The sequence below is a fragment of the Triplophysa rosa genome, linkage group LG1 (genome assembly GCF_024868665.1).
Source record: "Triplophysa rosa linkage group LG1, Trosa_1v2, whole genome shotgun sequence".
NCBI classification, from domain to species: Eukaryota; Metazoa; Chordata; class Actinopteri; order Cypriniformes; family Nemacheilidae; genus Triplophysa; species Triplophysa rosa.
In genome coordinates, this window is record NC_079890.1 from 31287482 (window position 1) to 31309408 (window position 21927).

At 38.9% G+C, this 21927-nt stretch overlaps 1 protein-coding gene across 1 annotated transcript; it reads left to right on the top strand.

Annotated features, from left to right (window-relative positions):
- Positions 1-399: 399 nt before the first annotated feature.
- On the top strand, positions 400-21718 carry LOC130549340 (pyruvate carboxylase, mitochondrial-like). The gene is made up of 8 exons (XM_057326569.1): positions 400-671; positions 9002-9138; positions 9781-9965; positions 10535-10700; positions 11133-11278; positions 15320-15437; positions 19011-19162; positions 21668-21718. Exons 2-8 carry the CDS (start codon positions 9003-9005, stop codon positions 21716-21718), a joined length of 954 nt encoding a protein of 317 aa, XP_057182552.1. The 5' UTR covers positions 400-671; position 9002.
- Positions 21719-21927: the final 209 nt, after the last annotated feature.

The following is a 21927-nucleotide window of genomic DNA, read 5'->3' on the forward strand; positions in this document are numbered from 1 at the left end:
GATTAAATACTGTATTGTCAAAGTTGACAAGCACTTTTGAATACGTTTTATTGCCAAGATATTCCCAATAAAGGGTGACTATAATAATGATTTATGGCACAAAATAAAAGTCACGAAGAGTTTGTCAAATATAAGAGACGCACGAAGTGGGATCAGAATAGAGAACCACTGCTACAGATATAGATACTATAATGTTCCTATACTATCCATAACTTGTTCATCATGTTTTCACTCTCCCCCTCCTTCTAAAGCATCTCTCCCTCCCTCTGTCTGCCTTTAAATCCTGCCGCTCTTTACTGGTGGAAACAGACTGCCTGCGGTTGGCCCGTGCGCTTGGGGGTGTGTAAGTATTACGTAATCGGAGCGAGGATGAAAGCTTGGATCCAGTGAGAGAGAAAGATAGAGACAGAGGTTAGAAGTGAGATACACAGAAAGAGATTAACAGGATCAGGCCTTACGGTCTCACAGTCAGAGCAGTTCGGTGTGACAGAAAAACTGTACGCCGTCTCACGTGCTGCTATACAAAGCTCCCATAAATGTGCAATACAGCCTTTGGATCTACTCATTGTTCGACAGGACTGCGGAGGAACTTTCTGGCCCGTTCAATTTGTGCACTGTGACATCTGCCCATCTCGACTAAGCTGGGACTGAATCTGGATTCATCTGGACAAGTGAGTACAGCTGGATGTGTGGTTTAAAGGGACAGTTTACCCCATAATAAATAAAAAAAACTGTCTTTGTTACAGGGACTGACAGCATCAGTCATCATTCACTTCAACAACATGCAAAAAAGATGCAATGCAGGTGAATGGTGACTGAGGCTTTTAGTCCACAGAAAAAAATATAAACGTTTATAAAAGCACGAGGTTGTAAAAATGGCGAAAGAATGTTGGGATAAAACTCCCTGTATTCAGAGATCATGTGCACGTGGTCATGCAAGTATGTCAGTGTTACGATGCGTCTCTTCAGTGCATCTAACATGTGTATACTTTGCTACTCTGATCTGAGCATTCAATTATTATGTGCTTCTGTTTAACAGACAGGATTTGTTCATATATACTATAGACATATGAGATATGTATATGAGTTAGGGGGAGTGTTTGAAAGCACATGGAGTATTGTTTTAGGGAAGACGACAGTGGAATACCCAAACTAAATCTAGGTCTGTGTGTGCACTTCTCCACAATTTATTTGCACATTAACTGTATAACCTTTGGCCAAATGTCTGGCACACAGGCCTGGGCGACATATGCTCACATATTGACCTTGGGGTCAAATTGTCACAATAAGACCTAAATTGTCTAGACCAGTGGTTCCCAAACTTTTTACAATGGCGTACCCCCCAGGGATTTAACATCATTCTGCGTACCCCCTTTCTTACAGTCACAATTGTGGTCTCGAACATTTTTTTATTTGCATTCTAAATACATGTAATTTTCTTTTATCAAACAATAAATGATATATGACTCGTATATAAATAAATGACTCACTGTTTAATGAGATGGATGTGCTTGAAATGACTTGCATAACTCTGTGATGTTTGGTTGTATCGGAGAAAGTCTGAGTCTCAAATCATTCTCTATGCAGAGTCTGTGTCGATATTTGTTCTTTATGTGGGCAAGTGCTGAAAATCCACTCTCGCAAAGATACGTTGTGGAGAAGGGCAGTAATGTTTTCAAAGCGCGATCGGCTAAGGCAGGATACTCTGCATGCAAAGCTATCCAGAAGTCTGTCAGTAATTTTTGTGCGAAGTCAATTCTCAAAGCGCCACTCGTAGAGATTTCAATGAGACTCTCTCGCTCAGAAACAGGAAGGTGCGCTGTGCTGTTTGCAGAGAATGGATTGCCAATCCAGGTGTTTGAATTGTCTGTCTCGGGAAAGTACTTGCGCAACTGCGAAGACAGCTCTGAAAGGTGTTTCATTATGTCACGCTTAACGCTGTTAGTAAGGCTGAGTTCGTTTGCTAGCAAAAAATCATGCAATGATGAAAAGGCTTCGGTGTTGTTCTCGTTAATGCAATTAGTCCAGAGAGCAAACTTTCTGATCATGGCCTCAGTTTTGTCCTGTACATTAAATATGGTTGTGGCAACTCCCTGCAATCAGATGTTCAGCTCATTCAGAAGAGAAAAAACATCACCCAGATAGGCCAATATTGTAAGCCACTCTTCGTCATGTAAGCGGTTACTCAATGCAAAGGGATGGTCGATAAAAAAAGCTTTAAGTTCATCCTTCAATTCAAATAATCGTGTGATAACCTTGCCCCTGGACAGCCATCGTACATCTATATGTAGTAACAATGTGACGTGGTCGCTGCCCATTTCATTACACAATGCAGAAAACAAACGAGAATTCAAAGGCCTTGCTTTAATAAAGTTTACAATTTTTACAGCATCTTGCAAAACTTCCCTAAGACGTTCAGGCATTCCTTTGGTGGCCAGCGCTTCTCTGTGGATGCTGCAATGTACCCAAACCGCACAGGGCGCAACTGCTTGCACACGTGTTACCAGTCCACTCAGCCTGCCTGTCATGGCTTTCGCTCCATCAGTACAAATGCCCACACAATTTAACCACTGAAGTCCATGTGATGTTACAAAGCCATCTAAAAACTTTGAAAATCTCCTCTCCAGTTGCTCTACTTCCAACGGTTTGCAAAAAAGTATATCTTCCCGTTTTAGCCACTCTGTAACTCACCATGTAGGATGCTTCCAGTCCTTTCTTATTAAGGTTTTCTGACGCTGTTATAAGGGCCTTACTACTCCCGGGTTGTCTTAATTGTCTTTCGAAAAACTCTCGCGGTTTATTTTTCGAAGTCGCATGGTTTGTTTCTAAATGCCTGCACAAAAACGCTGGCTTCATGCAGTTATGAGAGAGTACTTTTGCAGATATAACGCACTGTGGTTTGAGATTTTCGTCACTGCCAATGCAAGTAAATCCATATGAAATGTATTTCTCATCATATTTACGCCTTTTTGATCGTCTTTCTGTGAACTGCTGAACCTGAGTTGACGCTGTAGTCTCCGATGCATCGCTATCTGTGTCGGTGTCAACCGGAGCGGGTGGTTGATTTACACCTGCAGCCGAAGTGCTGTTGGAGGGACCCGGGGGTGTGGTCAGAGGACTGTGGATCATCTGAGCTGCTGGGAGTCGATTTTCTTTCTGTGGCTGCGGGCCTAAATCTTTGCAACCACTTATCCATTTTAATTTAACAAGCAGTTGTTGCTTCGTTCCAAGCCGCGTGCAGTCGAATTACATGCGGTACGTAAAGACGTGCGCTTACGCATGAGTGGACGCATATTTTTTGATTGGATGTCATGAATTTGACCTTTTATGGCACTACGTGACTATTTTGCTGTGTGTACACTAGAGGGAGCACGTCTTTATATTTAGCTTGTGAGAAAAACATGACTGGTTGATTGTCAGGTGCGTTATAATTAAGTAAACAGTAGATTTCAGGATTTTGTTCACGTACCCCCTCCGTCACCTGGCATACCCCCGGGGGTACGCGTACCCCAGTTTGGAAACCACTGGTCTAGACTATGCAGCTAAATTTAAGCTTCAAAACATGAAATAGCAAATAGCAAGAACAAGGTAACCAAATCAATGTTTTATACAACATACGACATACTGTATAATGCATGTGACATACATGCCCCAAGTTGTCTAAAAACAGATACTAAAATCACATTTAAGCTTAAAATATTATATTTGACACTTGCCTGAATGGCGGTTTCATTTGATGTTTTTTTCCAGCTACAATATAACAAAACTTTCTGACGTCTTTGTTTGGAGGACATAATTCATTAAAAAAATGTTTAAGACCAAAGTGTTTCAAAGAAACAAATAAACACAACTGGACTTTCGACTCCAAATGTTTATTTACTCATAGTCCAACAGTGACAGCTAGCCCCGGTCTGTCTTCATAATGTTCAATCAAAGCCAAACTATCACCAATAAAAAGGTGACCATTGTGCATACTTATTTGATGTGTGGTCCTTCTACCTAAACGATCAAAACAAAATGCCTCATATGTGATTGCGTATCTGATTGCATATCTACAATAGAATGGTATTCAAATAACTTGGCTAATCAAATCTGTTTTGTTATCATTAACTCAGTCATCATTCAACATCCGATGGCATAAAAACTCTGTACAGAGTTCAGTCTGCTGTTGTTTAATGATTACAAAAACACTCCAGAGAAACAAACAAAGGAAAAGACCACAATATTTGAACACAGTGTCCACTTAAAGCTCATAAAAGGTGGATTTGACTGAAAGATAACAGCATAAACGGATATATATAAAAAAATCAGCTTATGCATGTAAACACGTGAAAACAGGTTTCTTTTATATCAATAAACCAGCTACACAGAAAATCGCGTTTACATGGAAGCTTGAGACTTGCCAGGTTTCTCACGTGCAGTGACGTCATCATCGATAGTCTGTCTAGTAATTAAAAACACTGCGGGAAATCAGTCTTTCACAGTGCAAACAGTGTCTAAAAAATAGAATTTCACTTTTGCCATCAAGCATCAAACAAAATCACATTTTTCTTAATAAATCAAATATTCTGAAACAAAATTTCTGCATACATTTTAGGATGAAGCAATATGAAAACTTAAGTCAACCACTTTTATTGCATTTCCTGTCTATATTTACTTTCCAAATGAATGCTAAAATGTTAGCTCAGATTGTAAATTCATAAAGTTTTATTTGAATTTGTGCTTGCGCTGCTTGAGCGGGTTTTCTTTACTCTAATGGAGGAACATTTGCGTTGCTGAGAACGTAAAGGCGCATCTCGCTGTGAGATCTCTAATGGACAAACAAGGCAGGAAGTACCATTCAGGTGGAAAAAGAGGTGAGAGTCGAAAGAGAAGAGAACCGAGCAACAAATAGTGGCAAAAAAGTGCAGTCGATGCAGGGCTCCATTTAGATTGTGTGGTTAAAAGTGTTGATTTTACCTATCTTGGCCTTTTAGGGCAGCGTTCAGAGTCATTTAACGGTAACTGAGCAATTTTGGAAGGCACCAATTGGCTGATTATATTATTTTCTTGATAATTGCCCCTTGTGGAGCTCTTAGTGGGTGCAGAGGTCAGCCACGGCCATCTAAATTATGGTATAAACTTCAGCTGTAAGGGAGCGGAGGCTGTGCTATATTATAAATAAAGTGAGCATAGCTGTTAGGCACGATCCATATACCAAAAGTATATTTACAATGTGGCGCAGCCTCAAGGATATGAACCATTTATTTTATAATAAAGAATATATTGTTCCTTTTTGAGACAGAAGAGATGATATGCTCAACTCTAAACTGCCCACTAATTTCACTGGATTTTGTCATTGATGTAGTCGTCAACATGGAAATGAATTAGGTTGTTCATTGGATTTTCCCACATGATCGAAGTTCATGTTGACACAAAAGTCTTGATGAAAGGACATCTAATCACCCACTAACTCGGTAGTTCAAAGTATTGCTATGTTTATGAGCTTCAAACCCTCTGATCCATCCACTGATGTCTATGACATTTAACCTACAAAGAGCCACTCAAGAAGTTACCATTTACTTACCAAAGGCAGGTAAATATCTTTTGCAAATATCTATAGGCACTACCTCTGTGTGTTGTGTGCATTATAAGACAAACAAGCATTGCTAAAAACTAATATTAATTTAGCATTAAACGTGGGGGGGGGGTTAACTGTACCTAGTAATTAAGTTTAGTCAAACAGACAATAAAACAGGCATAACGACTCATGTATGTACTCAAGGAGACAATAAAGCCTTATGCTGAATATTTCTAGGGAGGTCTCCTGTGATTTAGGATGGTAAACAACCCAAAACACACTAGTGTAACCAGTCCTACTTACTGTAAACCCACAGATAGATCTATTTCTAACATATTTTAAAAAATAATTCTTGCACATACAATAAAAATTAGCGTCTTCAAAGTAGGGCTGTGCCGATAAACGATATCATATCGAATCGCGATAGAATGTATTTCAAAAACGATGATAAGCTATTGGCATTTTGACTCGATATGGATTAATCTTACAGTCTAACAGAACGCAGAAATAAACGCAACAACAGTCAGTCCGCGTGCAGCTTTTATCATGCGCGTCAAAGTACATTTCATACTGCACTTGGCAAAGAAAACTCGACATGAGGAGGAAAACATTACTGGAAGCGGAAACAAAGGTGAAACTAACCTCGAGTTGTCATCACGCGGTTTATCAAGTGTCTTGTTTTTTCGCAATCGCCGGTTAAACGAAACAAACTTGAGGCGCAATTGCAAGCGAGTTACTTCGCACAAACATTTTTATATCCATCGTTAACATATCTGCTAACATGAGCTGGTGCATATGAAACAAACCAGCGCTGCCCTGTACAGATTAGAGATGTAATGAAGTGAGTTTGTGTGCACATTAAAATATTGAACCTTGTATGTAAGATGCTTGCATGATTAAAGAAATGTACTACAGTTTATGTGAGATGTCTTTAAGGTTCACTGAATGCATTGAATAAAACCCACTACTCGAGGGAGACATTATTGCAGCGGTATGTATGTGCGCAGGTGCTGAGCCAATAGCGTTCGAATGTACACAGTAACGGAGCCCATTCATTGGTTGAATGTAGTGAATGAACACTCCCTTTACTTAACGAGTCAATTGAGTCAAAATGAGACTGAATGAACTGGTACACGTTGTTTGTGGCCTTATATCCTCTGTGTTGCAACAGTGCATTTCATTTAATTGAATTTTAACTTGTTAAAGGTCAACTTTTGTTAATAAACTGTATTTAAAATAGATTATTTAAATACAGTTTTTTAATTAAATATATATCGAAATAAATATCGTTATCTATCAATATAGAAAAAAACTATCGAGTTTACTTTTTTTGCCATATCGCCCAGCCCTACTTCAAAGTTTCTCTGTTCGCCTGAAGCCAAACAAAGAAAAATGCAACATGTTAAGCTATATAATATAATTCTATGTGAAAGGTTGGCATACTCTGAATAGGCAGGTGGGTGAGAAAATACATTTAAATATGTCTGCCATCTGTGAGACTGAGTAGGTGAGAGACAGACAAAATGAAAGTAAAACAGTGAGATAAGAGCGTTCCTCAGCATGATTCATAGTTTGCTTCCCACATACACACCTACAGTAATATGTAACGCAATGATTTTCATAAAACACCTAGTCACATGAGGGGAGGCAGTGACTCTAAATGACCTCAAATATACCTGAAAGGAAAATTTAATTATAATAATTAGCAGTTACATTATGAGTCTTCTATCATAATTACACTTACTGTTAAACCATGAGCAACAACAAAGGTTGTGAGGACTTTCTTCTACTTTAAAGGTCTGACACATAACTTACCACATTGATCCTGTCATTTTCATTCAAAAGCTCTGTGATAAACCTTTCTCTTGATATACTCAAGTCACACGCATGCCATGCTTACGCAAACAAACATGCTCCGAGATAGGTACAGGTACAGACTGTTTGTACAGATAATTGCGAAAATGTCAAACAGAAAATGCTGGCAATCTTGAACTTTTTGCTAAGATCAGCACATTCGTTATAAAAACAGACGAAGACATAAAGACTTTAGAGTTTCGATTAAGCAATACAAATTAACCAGTAGAGAAAAATGTGAAACTTTCCGAGTCATACGAAGGTCCCATTTATACGATACAAAAGGGAAACTTTGTGTTTGTGTGTGCCTATCTATCAATGGACTTATTGACAGTTAACAGTATGCCACTGCTTACCTCACAAAAAAACGTCATTCGGCCATCTCATCCCCTTTCTAATATACATGAATTCATTACGTAGTCCAGGTAGTGAGAAATTTCGAACCAGCATTGCGTAACTTCAAGCTCTCCATTACACCTAAGCAAATCACAAGGACTGTAAATTCACTTAAGACCTCAAGGTGGCAGCAGTCACTCATTAATAAAAGCAGATTCAAAATAATCAAAGCATGTGATTTGTAAAAATCAGTTGCAGCCAAACTGGGGTAAATTGAGTGACGATAGCGCAGGCAAACCTTTTGTTATATAGCGCATGTCAGACTGAAATATGTTTGTGTCAATGTAAATAAATGCTCCAATCAAATAAGCCTATCAATATTTGGCGGTCGTGCGTGATTGCGTCATAATACGACAAAGTGGAGACTGGAGAGTCCTCAATGGACCTCACGAAAGAACTGAGGTGCGGAGTATCCATCCTGCTTTGGCAAATCATCCTTTAAAGTTTAAAGACATCATTTATCCGACTATGTACTGTACCTTTGTTAAGGTAATTCTCGACTCGAACGTTCTCCAAAACATACAGCACAACATTTCAAAATTACGCGAGTCACTTCATTCACTTTTTAACACTAAGCTACAAACAGGATGTTTGGACTGGTACGCCATTGTAATGAGTTTGAAAACACTATTATACTGCAGCCAGGGGTGCCAAAATGAGGTATAAAATATGTATATGGACGCCACCGCTAATATGACTGAATTGCTGATGGAGTGCTAAACCAGCAGGAGGTGAAGCTACCGGGTTGCCATGTTGATATGCGTAACCCCCAGTGGATGCCAATACTTTAACTTTTAAAACGACTAGGATTTAACAGGGTTCATTTCACAATAGCATATCAGGGGTTTACTAATATAATAATTAAGATTTTTAGAAATTGAACTAGTTACAACAAATACTAAAATACCTTTAATATTACAATGCAGAGTTGAATTTTTTGTTGAATTCATATTCATTTTGATTACATACCCCACAACAAATGAGCAGTGTCTATCAAGTGAAAAATAAAAGAAGAAAATGTAAAAATACAATTCGTTGGTTGCTGTAGATACCAAGGATCTGTCTGTATATTTAGAAGTGGGTCATTTTTTTCAGCTCCACTGACTGGCCAGTTTATTTTTTTCATAGGCCAGTTTATGAGGGATTATTACAGACGGTAGAATTGTTCATCCTTCAGTTTGTCTTTTCTAGGATGCTCCTGCGTTTAGGAGGGTCCAGAGCGATCCTGCTCTTCAGGAGGAGGGTGGGCATATCCTCTCGTTTTGCCCATTTGGCTCCCCTAAGCACGGAGTATCGACCAATCAAAAAGGTCATGGTGGCAAACAGAGGTAAGGCTCGTAATTTTTTGATCAGATATTTTGCGAACTGTGAAAAGACTGAAAATAAAAGTTTGACTCCAGGATTAGTGCTCTAATGGTTTACATAAATGTAGGCCAAGGCTAATGAGATTGCAAATGTACTGTAGTTTAAGTGCTACAAGCAGTAATGAAAAATGTAAATTCTCAAATTTTTGACTCACCCTCATTCCAAACATAAAACACAATCTGTGCAGTTCTTCTGAAGCCATACAATCACTTTATGTGAGAAGCAGAGTCAAATTTAAGAAAATGTCAGGTTTGACGTCAGTGTTGCTTCTGACACGTCTTGGTATTACACGTCAGTATTAGTTGATGATTTAAATTCAGCTTGATGTGATGAGAAAAAAGACAGCATATATATTTTAAATGTTAAACAGATGACAACATTTTCACCCTAGTTATCATATGGCTTTGACTGTTGGACAGTGCAGATGTTTTTATTGCTTTTTGATGATTGTTTTTTTTTGTAGTGTTTGACAGACATGGTCACTAACTTGTTGTATTGAAAGAGCAGTGTAACGATTTCTCAAGTTCTTCTTTTGTGTGTGTTTCACAGGATTGTCATTTTGGGGGTGATTTCTTATTCTTATACTTTTCTTATTCACCCATCAGGTGAAATAGCCATCCGGGTGTTCCGGGCATGCACAGAACTTGGCATCCGAACAGTGGCTGTATATTCAGAGCAGGACACCGGACAGATGCACAGACAGAAGGCTGATGAAGCTTACCTGATCGGGAAAGGCCTGCCCCCTGTTGGAGCCTACCTGCATATCCCTGACATCATCAAAGTAGCTAAAGTGAGCGATATGTTCATTTCTAAGGCCATTCACCTTTCTGAACACTACTATTATTCAAAACAGAATACTTCTTGTCTATATGATTGAAAAATACATTTATTCTCGTTATTTTTTTGGACTGGCATCAGAAATGCCAACCAGATTCAGATCCTTTGGTTCTGTCTCATTATGCTACGGGCAGCTCATTTCTCAAGCCAGCAGCTTAGCCACAACAATACACTAATAATGCACAAACACTAGGAAGTACACACACAGATACCACACCATAATGAAACTGAACACGCAGCCAACACTATATCGTCTCTAACCTCAGCAGACAGCCTCCGAATAATTAGGCTTTCTCCAATGCATTTACCATGTTGCACACAGTCAGCCAACAGACAGAGGCGGCTTTCAAGTTCTGTCTGATTGGGATTTTAATGAAATTAGTATTTTCCAGCATCAGAATAATTAGGGCCGACTGCTGTGTAGCATACACATCCCTGGCTATGGCTAATGATGTTTTTATTCCACTCTTATTTCTCTTTTTCTGTCCCTGCCTCTCCATTTTTCCTCTTTCTGCCTGTCAGGAAAATAACGTAGATGCCATCCACCCTGGTTATGGGTTTTTATCCGAGCGAGCAGACTTTGCCCAGGCCTGTGCTGATGCTGGGGTGAGATTCATTGGTCCTTCCCCAGACGTTGTGCTCAAGATGGGGGATAAAGTGGAAGCTCGTGCCCTTGCCATGAAAGCAGGTGTGTTTCTACACAGATCATGCTTTTACCTCTGAGATCACAGTCTTCATTCCACATTCTTCATTTTGCTTTTGTTGTGAACTACTGTATGTAAATCTAGCTATTACAGTATTAAGTTGAAAATATATTCTCCTGTTCCAGCATAATATGAAGTTAGCTATTTGTAAGTTGATTTCCTTTAAAAAGTGTGAACACCTGGGGAATGCACTATGAATATAATGTGCCTGCTGATAATATTGTTTATTTGCACATGTTGTTTGCATTGTTTTGTGTTGTCTGGGTTGTGCTTCTATTTATTAACTGTAGTAATTAAGACAATGTTATGTTTATACAAACTCAAACACTCAGGTTTTGGAAATTAGTACAGTGACTCCACTGTATGTGTAGAGTAGAACAGTGTATAAATAATTGAATCTGTTTGTCTGTGTAAAGGTGTTCCAGTGGTTCCCGGGACAAACGCTCCAATCTCCTCTCTGCAGGAGGCTCAGGAATTTGCTAAAACATACGACTTTCCCATCATCTTTAAAGCTGCGTATGGAGGAGGGGGCCGTGGCATGAGGGTGGTCAGAGGATATGAGGTCTGTGTATTTCTTTTTGCTCTGTAAAGGTATGCAATTGTTTTTTGACTACTTTGATGATCAAAGTAGTTTAGCCTTCTAAATAACAACAAACCTCCTCATGAATAAACAGCAATAAAACAGATATTAGAACCATGCAAGTGGAAATGAACCACCCAGTCAAGTTAACATTATTTATTAAATAGGTTTCCACTTCAATCAAAAATGATATAGTAAACCAGATTACTGTGACCAGTTAAAAGAAAAAAGGATGCCTTTGTATAGATTTTGTAGTAAGGGTGCCGCCATCTTGCAGTACCGCTGACGTTGACGTCATCGGGGTTGGTTGGCTTCCAGTAATAACAGTAATGATGTTGACTTGACTGGATGGTTCATTTCCACTTTAAAAGTACAAAGTTATGTAATTTACTAAATTTACTAAAATGTCTCTTATGCTGAAATGTCTGATTAAATCAAAGATTTACTTTTAAATGCTTAAAGGGATATTTCACCCCAAAATTAAAAGTCTTCCATCATTTAAGCACCTTCATGTCAATCCAAACGTGTAGGACTTTCTTCTGTGGAACACAAAAGAAGATATTTTGAGAAATGTCTCGAGGGGTTTTATGTCCATATAGTGGGAGTCGAAGGAGGCCAATTTTGAACGTTTTTCAAAATATATTCTATATAACTAAAGTAATGCAGGTTTGGAATTACATAAGGATGAGTAAATGATGAAAGAATTTTACTTTTTGTTCGGTGAACTATCCCTTTAAGCACAATAAATAATTCTGTAAAATTAAATTAAACTTTTTTACTTTCTCTCAGGTTGTTCTTGACTAGATACCTTTTCGACCCCAAACTGTTAAGAACTCTTGCTTCAACTTATACTGTATATAATTTTTGTGTACTGTTTTACCTCTGGCACAGTGGAAAAAAGTGATTTGTTTGAGGTTAAAGAAACATATTCAGTTGAACAGCACAAGATGCTCCTTTGGCACCTTAACTTGTCCTAAAAAACTAAAAGCCAAACAATACTGTACCTTCAGTTCCAGAGGAGACTCCTAAAAGCTGGCACGAGCACTCCCAGCTTCATCAACATAAACAAATGTTTTTTGGAGAGTTTCCCAGTAACATTACTGATTCAGTAACTGCTTGGCCACTGACATGAAGGTTAAACCACTGTGTTGAACACTGCATATTGCAGCACAGCAACCCTTGTCTCTAAAAATGCACATGGATTCTTGACTTCCATTGGCACCATAAGTTGAGGACAAAACTGACACATTGGAGCACAGATCAGATTTATTTTTGGTCTATAGCCTTTATTTGTTTAGGACAGTAGGAGAGCAGATAGGAAGTGAAGTGGGAGTTAGAAGGGGATCAGGAAAGGACCACGATCCTGACTCAAACTCTGGTTGCCTGAAGTGCAATCGCAGCACATACTGTATGTCAGAGCACTGCCCACAAGGCCAAGTGCTCTGACTCAGATCAATGTTTTAAAAGCACTACAGAATGTTTACCGTACAACCTTTGGGAGCTCAGCCTATATATTTTATAATATGTTGTAAGTATTTTTAGCATAAAAAAAATTGCCAGCAAAACCTTTAAGGAGTAGCCCACCTTTCCTCTGACCTGTTTTCCCCAGTTCCCCTCGAGGGCTCAAAAGTAATTTTTCGCTAGATTCACACGACTCAAGAACCGCTTTTTCTCGTTGGATATTAGGCTGTTGAACAGCAGAAGACATCATGACCAAAAGTGCTCTGCACACTTAGTCTGATAGATGCAATATATTACAAGGCTAGTCCACTAAACCTCATCCACCCTCCCAGTGGAGATCATGTCTGTTAAAGGGATAGTTCACCAAAACAATAAAATTCTGTCATCATTTACTCACCCTCTTTTTATTTGAAACCTGTATGACTATCTTTCTTCTGCAGAACACAAAAGAAGATATTTTGAAGAATGTTGGTAACCAAGCAATGGTGGTACCCACTGACTTCTGTGTTATGGACACAAAACCAATGCAAGTCAATGTACCACCATTGTTTGGTTACCAACATTCTTCAGAGTATCTTTTTTGTGTTCTGCAAAAGAAAGTCATACAGGTTTGAAATGACATGAGGGCCAGGTATGGATTATGACTTTGATGTGCCCTGGGCACGGACGTTTCAAACCTCCTGGCATCACATATTTTACAAGAACAGTGTTGCACCTATGCCCAAATACACAGGAGTGGTTCGCAAAGAACGCATCTTTGCGTCCAAAAACGCATGACACAGCGCTCAGGAATGGTTTGAAAAAGCGCAGCGCAAACCGCGAGGGTCTCGTGGCACTCTTTTGATAACAGAAATTGCCATATGCCAAGTTGCTATTATAAACAAAATCTTACGACACGGGGTCTTCTGATTGGTCAACTGCTGTGGAACGGACATTGATGAGCTGCGCTGAGTGTAAAAATGTAAATAATTTCAATTTGACACAGCGTATTAAAACCCTGGCGCTTATGTGAGAGACGCCTCGTACGGCGCGAGACGATATAACAGTTAAACACGTCCGTCTAGAGCATGTTTACATAGAACTATATAAAAGTAGTTCACCAGAATAGAAAAACATCTGTGTAAAATGCACAAAAAAACAACACAAATTGGTTTATTTATATTTCGCTGTACTCGACACCTAAAAAAGCTTCTGACCTCTCCTATTATGTGGGAATAGGTTTAGCCTATGCCTTGAATAAGTTAAATTTCTACATTAAGAAGACAAGCATTTAACGTTATCTTAATAAAAAAGTTGGTTGGTTTCTCAGAGAAAACTCTTCCATAACGAAATCCAAATCCAGCTCTCACAAGACTGCATTCAATGGCCATTAAAGACAGCGAACTGAGATGTCTTTGACACATTTCTGTGGTTTTAAACTAATTTTGTTATTTTGCCTTCTATTGTCTTCTACACGTGACTTCTGCACGCTTATATTACACAGTGTTTTTTTACTCTCCTCTAGATGTCCCTCTCAACAGTGCGGCAATGCATTAGGATTATTTATTTAATTTATTCGCTACAGTTAATACTTGACAACTGCAAAAATAATCATTTTATTCCACAGTATTCAGCACTTCTTTATTGAGAAAATGAAATAAATGAAAAATGTACACGTATCAAATTTGCCAGGGCCCCCTGCTGGTCTAGTGCCCTAGGCACTTACATTAATCCCTCCCTGATGAGGGTGAGTAAATAATGACAGAATTTTCATTTTTGGGTGAACAATCCCTCTAATGAACCTCGAATTCTGCTTATGTATATACTGTTTTATTTCATGTGTCGAGATACTGCATGCTTATACGTTGTATTACAGTACGATAGATGTTCACTGTCCTCTGCATGACCCGTGGGCATGCGCATGAGATGATAACTACACAATACAACACTTTACCACTTTGACACGTTAGCTAGATATAAAAAGTACATTTTATGTATTTATTGCCACTTGTGGAAACAGTTTAGTATTGCCAGTGTCTACTAGGCTTATTGAGACAACAAGCTTAGTCTTATAAAGAGTGTTAAATGTCCTGCTCCGAGGTTTCTAGAGACACTTCGTTTGGTTTCTTCACGTATTCTGTAGGAGAGATACCAAAATAAACAGATTTCAACCTTTGCATGCCACAACGCACTAGAGAGACTCTGTTCCTCTGAGAAATGTTTTTTTATTCTCTGCGATTCTGGATTTCATTTCAGTTTAACAGGCGCGTACCCCAAAATACTTGTAGGCTTAAAAGGGTCGTAAAGTTTTACTTTATCTTTTGAGATAAAAGAACTTGTTATGAAAACAAACTGTAGCATTCAGAAAACATAACGTGTCCAGAAACATAATAAGATAAACTAAGACTAAAAAACACCAAACTTCTTTAACTTTGTGACATCAGATGAATGTCTTGACAAAATGTGGCTTCTAAACTAAAACTTGTTTAATGTTTATTTAATAGTGTTTGTTATATTAATAGCTCTTTATTTATGGCCATAATTTTGATTGTAATACTTAACAAATGTTGTGTTTGTTTGCAGGAACTAGAAGAGAACTATCACAGAGCATATTCAGAGGCTCTCGCTGCGTTCGGTAACGGTGCTCTGTTTGTTGAAAAGTTCATCGAGAAACCACGACACATTGAAGTGCAAATTCTTGGTGAGTATATTGAGGCACATGTGGCACATTTTTGTGTGGGGGTTTATTGGCAGAAGTTTTACTTGTAGGAAGTCTCTAGGATGTGTGTACACATTTGTTTTCTGTGATCTGTTAGTTTCTCTCTGGTGGTGTATTTCAAGCATTATATCAGAGTATATTTGGCTCATTAGGTGTGATTTGCTTGTCTGGAACAGAGCTCATAGTCGATAACATACAGCTGGAATTAAATTGGGCTTGTTAACAGAGAAGGGCTCTGTGTGTGTCCAGGGAACACCATTCTGCCTGTCGCTCTCTAAAATACACAACTTTTGTCAGTCTCCTCAATGAATCTAATATCGAATCCATGTAGAGATGCTAACAAGCTGAGATATTGTCAGTGCAATTACATATAAATGAAAGGAGAGGATCAGAAAACACTGTATTTTCACTAGCTGCCTCAAGTAGTTAGATTTAGATTTGTGTGTGTTATGATGGTTGAAAGCAGGCTCTGGTCAAGCACTTAAACGTTATTAATTTTAATTTGATTATTTACACAATGGTAAGAAAATGAATATGATGCTTAAGGGGGGCTAAAGTTGCTAAGTAGGGGAAGAATAAAGGTCCATTCACCACAAGGATGATATTTATAACTAGGGATGCACGATAAATTATCGGCCATATCGTTATCGTAAAATACAATTTAGGCCGATATATTATGGCCGATAAATCATAAATTGCTCACAGTTAAAATACAGTACAGTACTATCTTTCTGTCGTGATCATTCACTTACTGCTATTAGCAAAACATTGTTGATGTAGGTTAGGGCTGTCACTATAAACCGACGATAAATATCACGTGATTTATGCACAGCTTTTGAGTGAAGTACGGGAAAACGCTGCTGCATCCGAAAGCCAGAGGACGCTCTCGTGCAGAAACTCCAAATACGCACTGCAGAAGAAGACCATAACACGTTCTAGAATCTAGGAAATGCCTATGGACATCTTTTTATCACTGTTACTCAAGCCTCATCAGGTATTTTTATGATAATAAAGTATATTTATAATGATCATGTTTGACGGGTGTTGCTTTCTCAAATGCACATTATAAGCGACTCAAACTCGCACTGTTTTTGATCGAGCAGCATTTCCTACTGATCCCTGAGCCGTGCTTCACGGACAAGCTACGCATTCAAAAAATATCGACACATTGCATATCGCAGCCAGCTCGATTACAATAGGATTTAGTGGTATCGCGATAAATTGTCGTGCAGCCCTGATGTAGGTACGGTATGTAGATACAGTATTTATTAATGTTTTAATTATAATAACAAAAGCATATTGTTTGAATCCGACTGCTGTCAGAATGCTCTCTGTCTTGAGACCTGTTAGACATGTGGCTATTAAGAACATTTTACTTGGTTGCTCTGGAAGAACATCTATAATTTGTTTATTAAATAAAAAATATACCAGAAAAGTTAGAAATTTATAGAGTACATTACTAGGGATTTTTAAGGTCCTACTTTGGTTTATGGAGTGTCCAACAACAAGTTTATGTACATAGAAGGTGTAAAAACACTATTATTTCGTAATAATAGGCAGTTATTCTTACCTTACTTCTTGACTGACTCTCAAATGATTCGTTCCGCGATCTATCTGTCTAATCCCCTCCTTTCCGCTAACCTAGTCGGCTGTGATTGGTCTACCGCGAATGAGGCTCACAGCTACAGTGTTTGGGGGAGAAGAGTGAAGTTTTCGCGTGCAGTCCTAGCAAAACGTAGGCAGGGACTATATGTAGTGACGTAAATCCGCTGCCGTTCGCTAATCGGACAAGGGACGACTCGTTTGCGTGATTCAGAGTCGACTCCCTTTTTCCAAGCCAATAACTTTGTTATTCATTCACCTTCGGATTTACAACTTGACAGACTGCTACCTTTCAAACACGGCAACATTACACACTGCATGAAATGTAATTTTCATGATCTCATGTTATGTACTCTTTAAAGAATCGTTAACTAGTGTAAAGTAGGCTTGGGACATGATTTTCAGGGGAAAAAAGAGAACTAACTCAAAGATATTAATATTAACAAGATGCGCCACTGCCGTTGCAATGGATGGCGAGGAATGCGGCGCTCAATATGGCCGCTCTAGCGAAGGAAGTCCCGCCTTCCAGTAAAACGAGCCAATCGTCAATCAATAATGACTGATGATTCTCTGGGGCGGGGCTCTCGTGAGGCGCTTGCCAGCCTGTGCGCAGGCGCAGTAGGTGAGGCAACTGTTTAATTGTGATTTTTGCTAGCTATTTTAGAAATATCTGCCTTACACCATTCAAGTAGATAGGACTGTGGACTTGCTATGACGTAAATAGCTGCTCAGAGGTGTTGCAAACATGGCCGCCAAGTGGAACGACTTCCGTAAACGGACTTTGCTAATGGTTACCTTGTTTTCTGCCGTCAATGTTTTCAAATAAAAGCCATTGTCCACTTTTTGCCTTTTGTTTCAGTCTTAGGGAATTTTATATTAATATTTAGACACTATATATCGGCCAATACTGTACATCGGTTATCGGATTCCAATGTTAAAGAATTATTGGTTATCGTTATCAGCCAAAATTTACATATCGGTGCATCCTTATTTATAACTATAAAGCTTATTAAAATGAAGAGAATATGGAAGGCTACACTACAACCAATGGAATTGTACTTTATTTACAGGGCTTTGCAAATATAAAATGTGACATTGAAGTTAAATAAACTCAAGCTAAATCAACATAATTTCATTCATTGTCCGCTGGTGTGGATGCTAGTTATATAGTTTTCATTATCTGTATAGTTATTGTTCTTAGATTTTTTTAATTGAAACATGATGCAGTGTTTTGGATTATAGGGGTCATATGACACGGCTAAAACGAATATTATCGTTTGTTTTAGATGTTATGCAATGTGTATACACGATTGAAGGTTCAAAAACGCTGTATTTTCCACATACCGTGCATGTTTGTATCTCCTCTTTGCCCCGCCTCTCTGAAATGCGTGAATATTTTACAAAGCTCATCGCTCTGAAAAGCGAGGTGTGCTATGATTGGCCAGTTAACCAGTGCGTAGTGATTGGTCAAATACTGCAAGCGGAAACGGAAATGTAACACCTCTTACCATATTCGGAACATCAGGTTCCAGAGCAATTGTACTGACAGGTACGCCCACCTTACTTGCATATACATTTGGGGGTCTTAGTCAAATCATACCACGAACTGACGTAGATTTGTGGGGGTGTGGTTACACGAGGTGTTTCAGGCAGGTCTGGGTGAGCATTCGCTTTTAGATAGAATGCATCTTTTGTTCCGACACTTTAATTTTGCAATTTTACGTGTCTAATACATGCATGGGCAACTTATAACACACCAAAGACACAGAAAAACACGTATTCGCGCCATATGACCCCTTTAAGACAAACCAACTAATGTCATAAAATCCATATGTTTGTGTTGTTGTTTTGCCACCAATGATGTCATTAGAACAGGATAAAAGTGATTTTGGGGATTCAAAACCTAAAACATACTCTCTCCTTTCTCTCCAAATGTGTTTTTCACTCTCACAGGTGATAAATATGGAAATGTTATTCATCTGTATGAGAGGGATTGTTCCATCCAGAGAAGACATCAGAAAGTGGTGGAGATCGCACCTGCTGCCCAGCTGGATCCTCACCTTCGAGACAGACTCACCTCAGACTCTGTCAGCCTGGCTAGACAGGTACGTACGTTTGACTGGAGCAGGCTCACTCACATATGCACGGTTTTCACTTAACAACACTTAGCATGCCCTCTTATCTCAAAGACCCCGGGTTATATACATTCGCTTATCTCATTATGGCTGGTCACACACACGCACCCTTAAGGAATGTGCTCCGGTCCCAAATTTCTCTGACTTCATAGTATGTGTGCACTGAATGATTAACACATGCTGATGCTCAGTGCTGCTCTAAGATATTCAGTCACAGAGGCGGGGTGTTATTTATGTGATATGTGTTGCACAGCCTGCATTATTCATCTCTCTTTTCTCATTGTGTCTCATATGTGCCTTTATATAGCAAACTGTAAAATTACACCAAACAAAATATATGCTAAAACTCAAAAAAGAATACATTTGTACCATTTTGTTATATACTGTAACTACAGATGAACAAACATAGGGGATACTAAAATTGAGCTTGCCAGTTACATAATACGTCGTGACATTTGGGAGAAAATGAGAACACTGACATGACTGAGCATGATGTGGCGATATATTGACCGTAGGAGTTCTTTGATGTCAGAAGGTTCCCCTGGAAAGTCGGTAGTCTGTGACATTTTGCTTTTTAAGAAAGAAAAAATGTGGAAACAATCATGGTGCATTCTGGGAGTGTGTATTTGTAGGGATTAATCTGCGTTGACCTGCATGCTCTGTGAAAACTTGAGTACAAGGTCTTTCTTATATACACAGACACAAACACACTTCTGGATATCTCTAGATATCTCTGACCTTAGAGTTAGTGACAGAAGGATTATGGATTTGGAGAGATAGAGTCGCCACCCAGTGATTACAAGGTGTGTGTGTGTGTGTTCATGTTTGTATATCCCGGTGGGGACCTAAACCTGAATACACACCAACACATGGGGACTCGTGTCACCGTGGGGACCAAAATTGAGGTCCCCAGGGACAAAAAAGCTAATAAATTGTACAGAACAATATTTTTTACAAATCTAAAAATGCAAAAAGTGTTCTATGATCTTTAGGTTTAGGGATAGGGTTAGGGATAGGGGATAGAATATACAGTTTGTACAGTATAAAAACATTACGCCTATGGACTGTCCCCACGGATAGTCAACCAAAGCCTGTGTGGTGTGTGTGTGTGTGTGTGTGTGTGTGTGTGTGTGTGTGTGTGTGTGTGTGTGTGTGTGTGTGTGTGTGTGTGTGTGTGTGTGTGTTTGTGCATGCACACCACACACACCGTTACCAATTCCCATCAGTTGATAAACCAGATGCTGTCAGGTTTGATAAGTCACTTGCCCCCGTAAGAGTCAAATTTGTATGTATCATTCTTTGAAATGTTATTAGTGATGCTGGCAGAAGCAGAGAAAAGGTGAAGGGAGAGTTGGGAAGAGAGACCATGCAATCAGGAGAGAGAGAAAGAAAGAGAGCAAGGAATGACAGAAAAAGATGGAGAGACAGGATAAATCAATATCGGGCAGGTGCAGCAGAGAGGATGGATTTATTGTTCTATTTTTTGGCTTGATGAAAGTTGGTTGCATGTCTGTAGTCCCTATATCGCTTTCACCTACAAATTGCAGTTTTAATACATTTACAATAGGTGGCGGTGTTTCACTCTGACACGCTGATTTCAGACCATCCGGTTACTTAAAAAACTGAAATCTGTCCACCTTAAATGACCTTTTAATTACTTTGAATGCTTGTGTTCTCCATAGCAATTAGAATAGGCATTTTATCAGCGTGAGGTAATAGGCCTGCATTAGCCTTTGATTGTTTTCACTTTAACAGGCAACTTTAATTGCGCCCGTCGTGTCTCCTGTCATCATATTGCAGTATAAGCACGCTGCGCATGTGGTAACGTGATGTACTTCCGCATTACTATACACTACATATTTGGAAGTACATACTGTAAAAACTTGAGTGCGTCATGTAGGTTTGGCATTGTTAATAATCTACCACATATTTTAATGGAAACATGATCACTGATGTATATTTCCAAGGCCTTTGGGATATTTTTGGTAGTGACATCCATAATAAGTAAAACAGGTTTTGTTGCAACTTACTGTGATTAGAAAAACAGATTAGTTTCACAGTTTCAGATTGGTGAATGATGGATATTCGTGCCTTTGAACAACATGGGTTTTAATGGCTGATGCATATAATCAAACAGCAGGGGGGCTGATAGCTCGTATAATGTTGATATATACATTAATACGCTTTAAGCAAATTGGATCTATACAGAGTTGTTAAATTCAAATGAATGCTTATTTGACACGATTTGCTTAAAAATGACAAGCAGAGGAAAAAGCTAAAACCAGTTCATTAGGCTGACACATTGAGGCTTGTCTGCCAGTCTGTGGCATAGTTGGCATATCGTATAGATCAATCTCTCTCTGGTACCATCCTCCCATTAATAATGGACACTGCCAGGAAGCGATTTAGAGCCCCGAGTCTTTTTATTGCAACGCTTTGAACACTCTGAAATTCTATCATGTGTTTCTTGAGCAGCGGCATTACCCTGTCTATCCGGTACAGTGGTCGACCGCCATGGGCTTTTAATGGCCAAATTGTATTTAAATACAATTGAGATGTATTTAAACGAACACAATACAGTTTTTACCCAAAATTCATTAAAACATTGACTACGTTTACATGCGCATCAATAATGCGATTATTTCCAATTATCAGAGTAAGGACTTAATCGCATGCAGTAACATGTTTACATGTCATGAGAACACCTCTTTGCTCCCATTTACATGAACGTTTTA

Bases quoted from the DNA above. Each gene is read 5' to 3' on its own strand.
- LOC130549340 (XM_057326569.1), top strand. From the start codon at position 9,003: ATGCTCCTGCGTTTAGGAGGGTCCAGAGCGATCCTGCTCTTCAGGAGG. The intron at 9,139-9,780 runs GTAAGGCTCGTA...TTCACCCATCAG, and splicing joins GGTCATGGTGGCAAACAGAG to GTGAAATAGCCATCCGGGTG. The intron at 10,701-11,132 runs GTGTGTTTCTAC...GTCTGTGTAAAG, and splicing joins TGCCCTTGCCATGAAAGCAG to GTGTTCCAGTGGTTCCCGGG.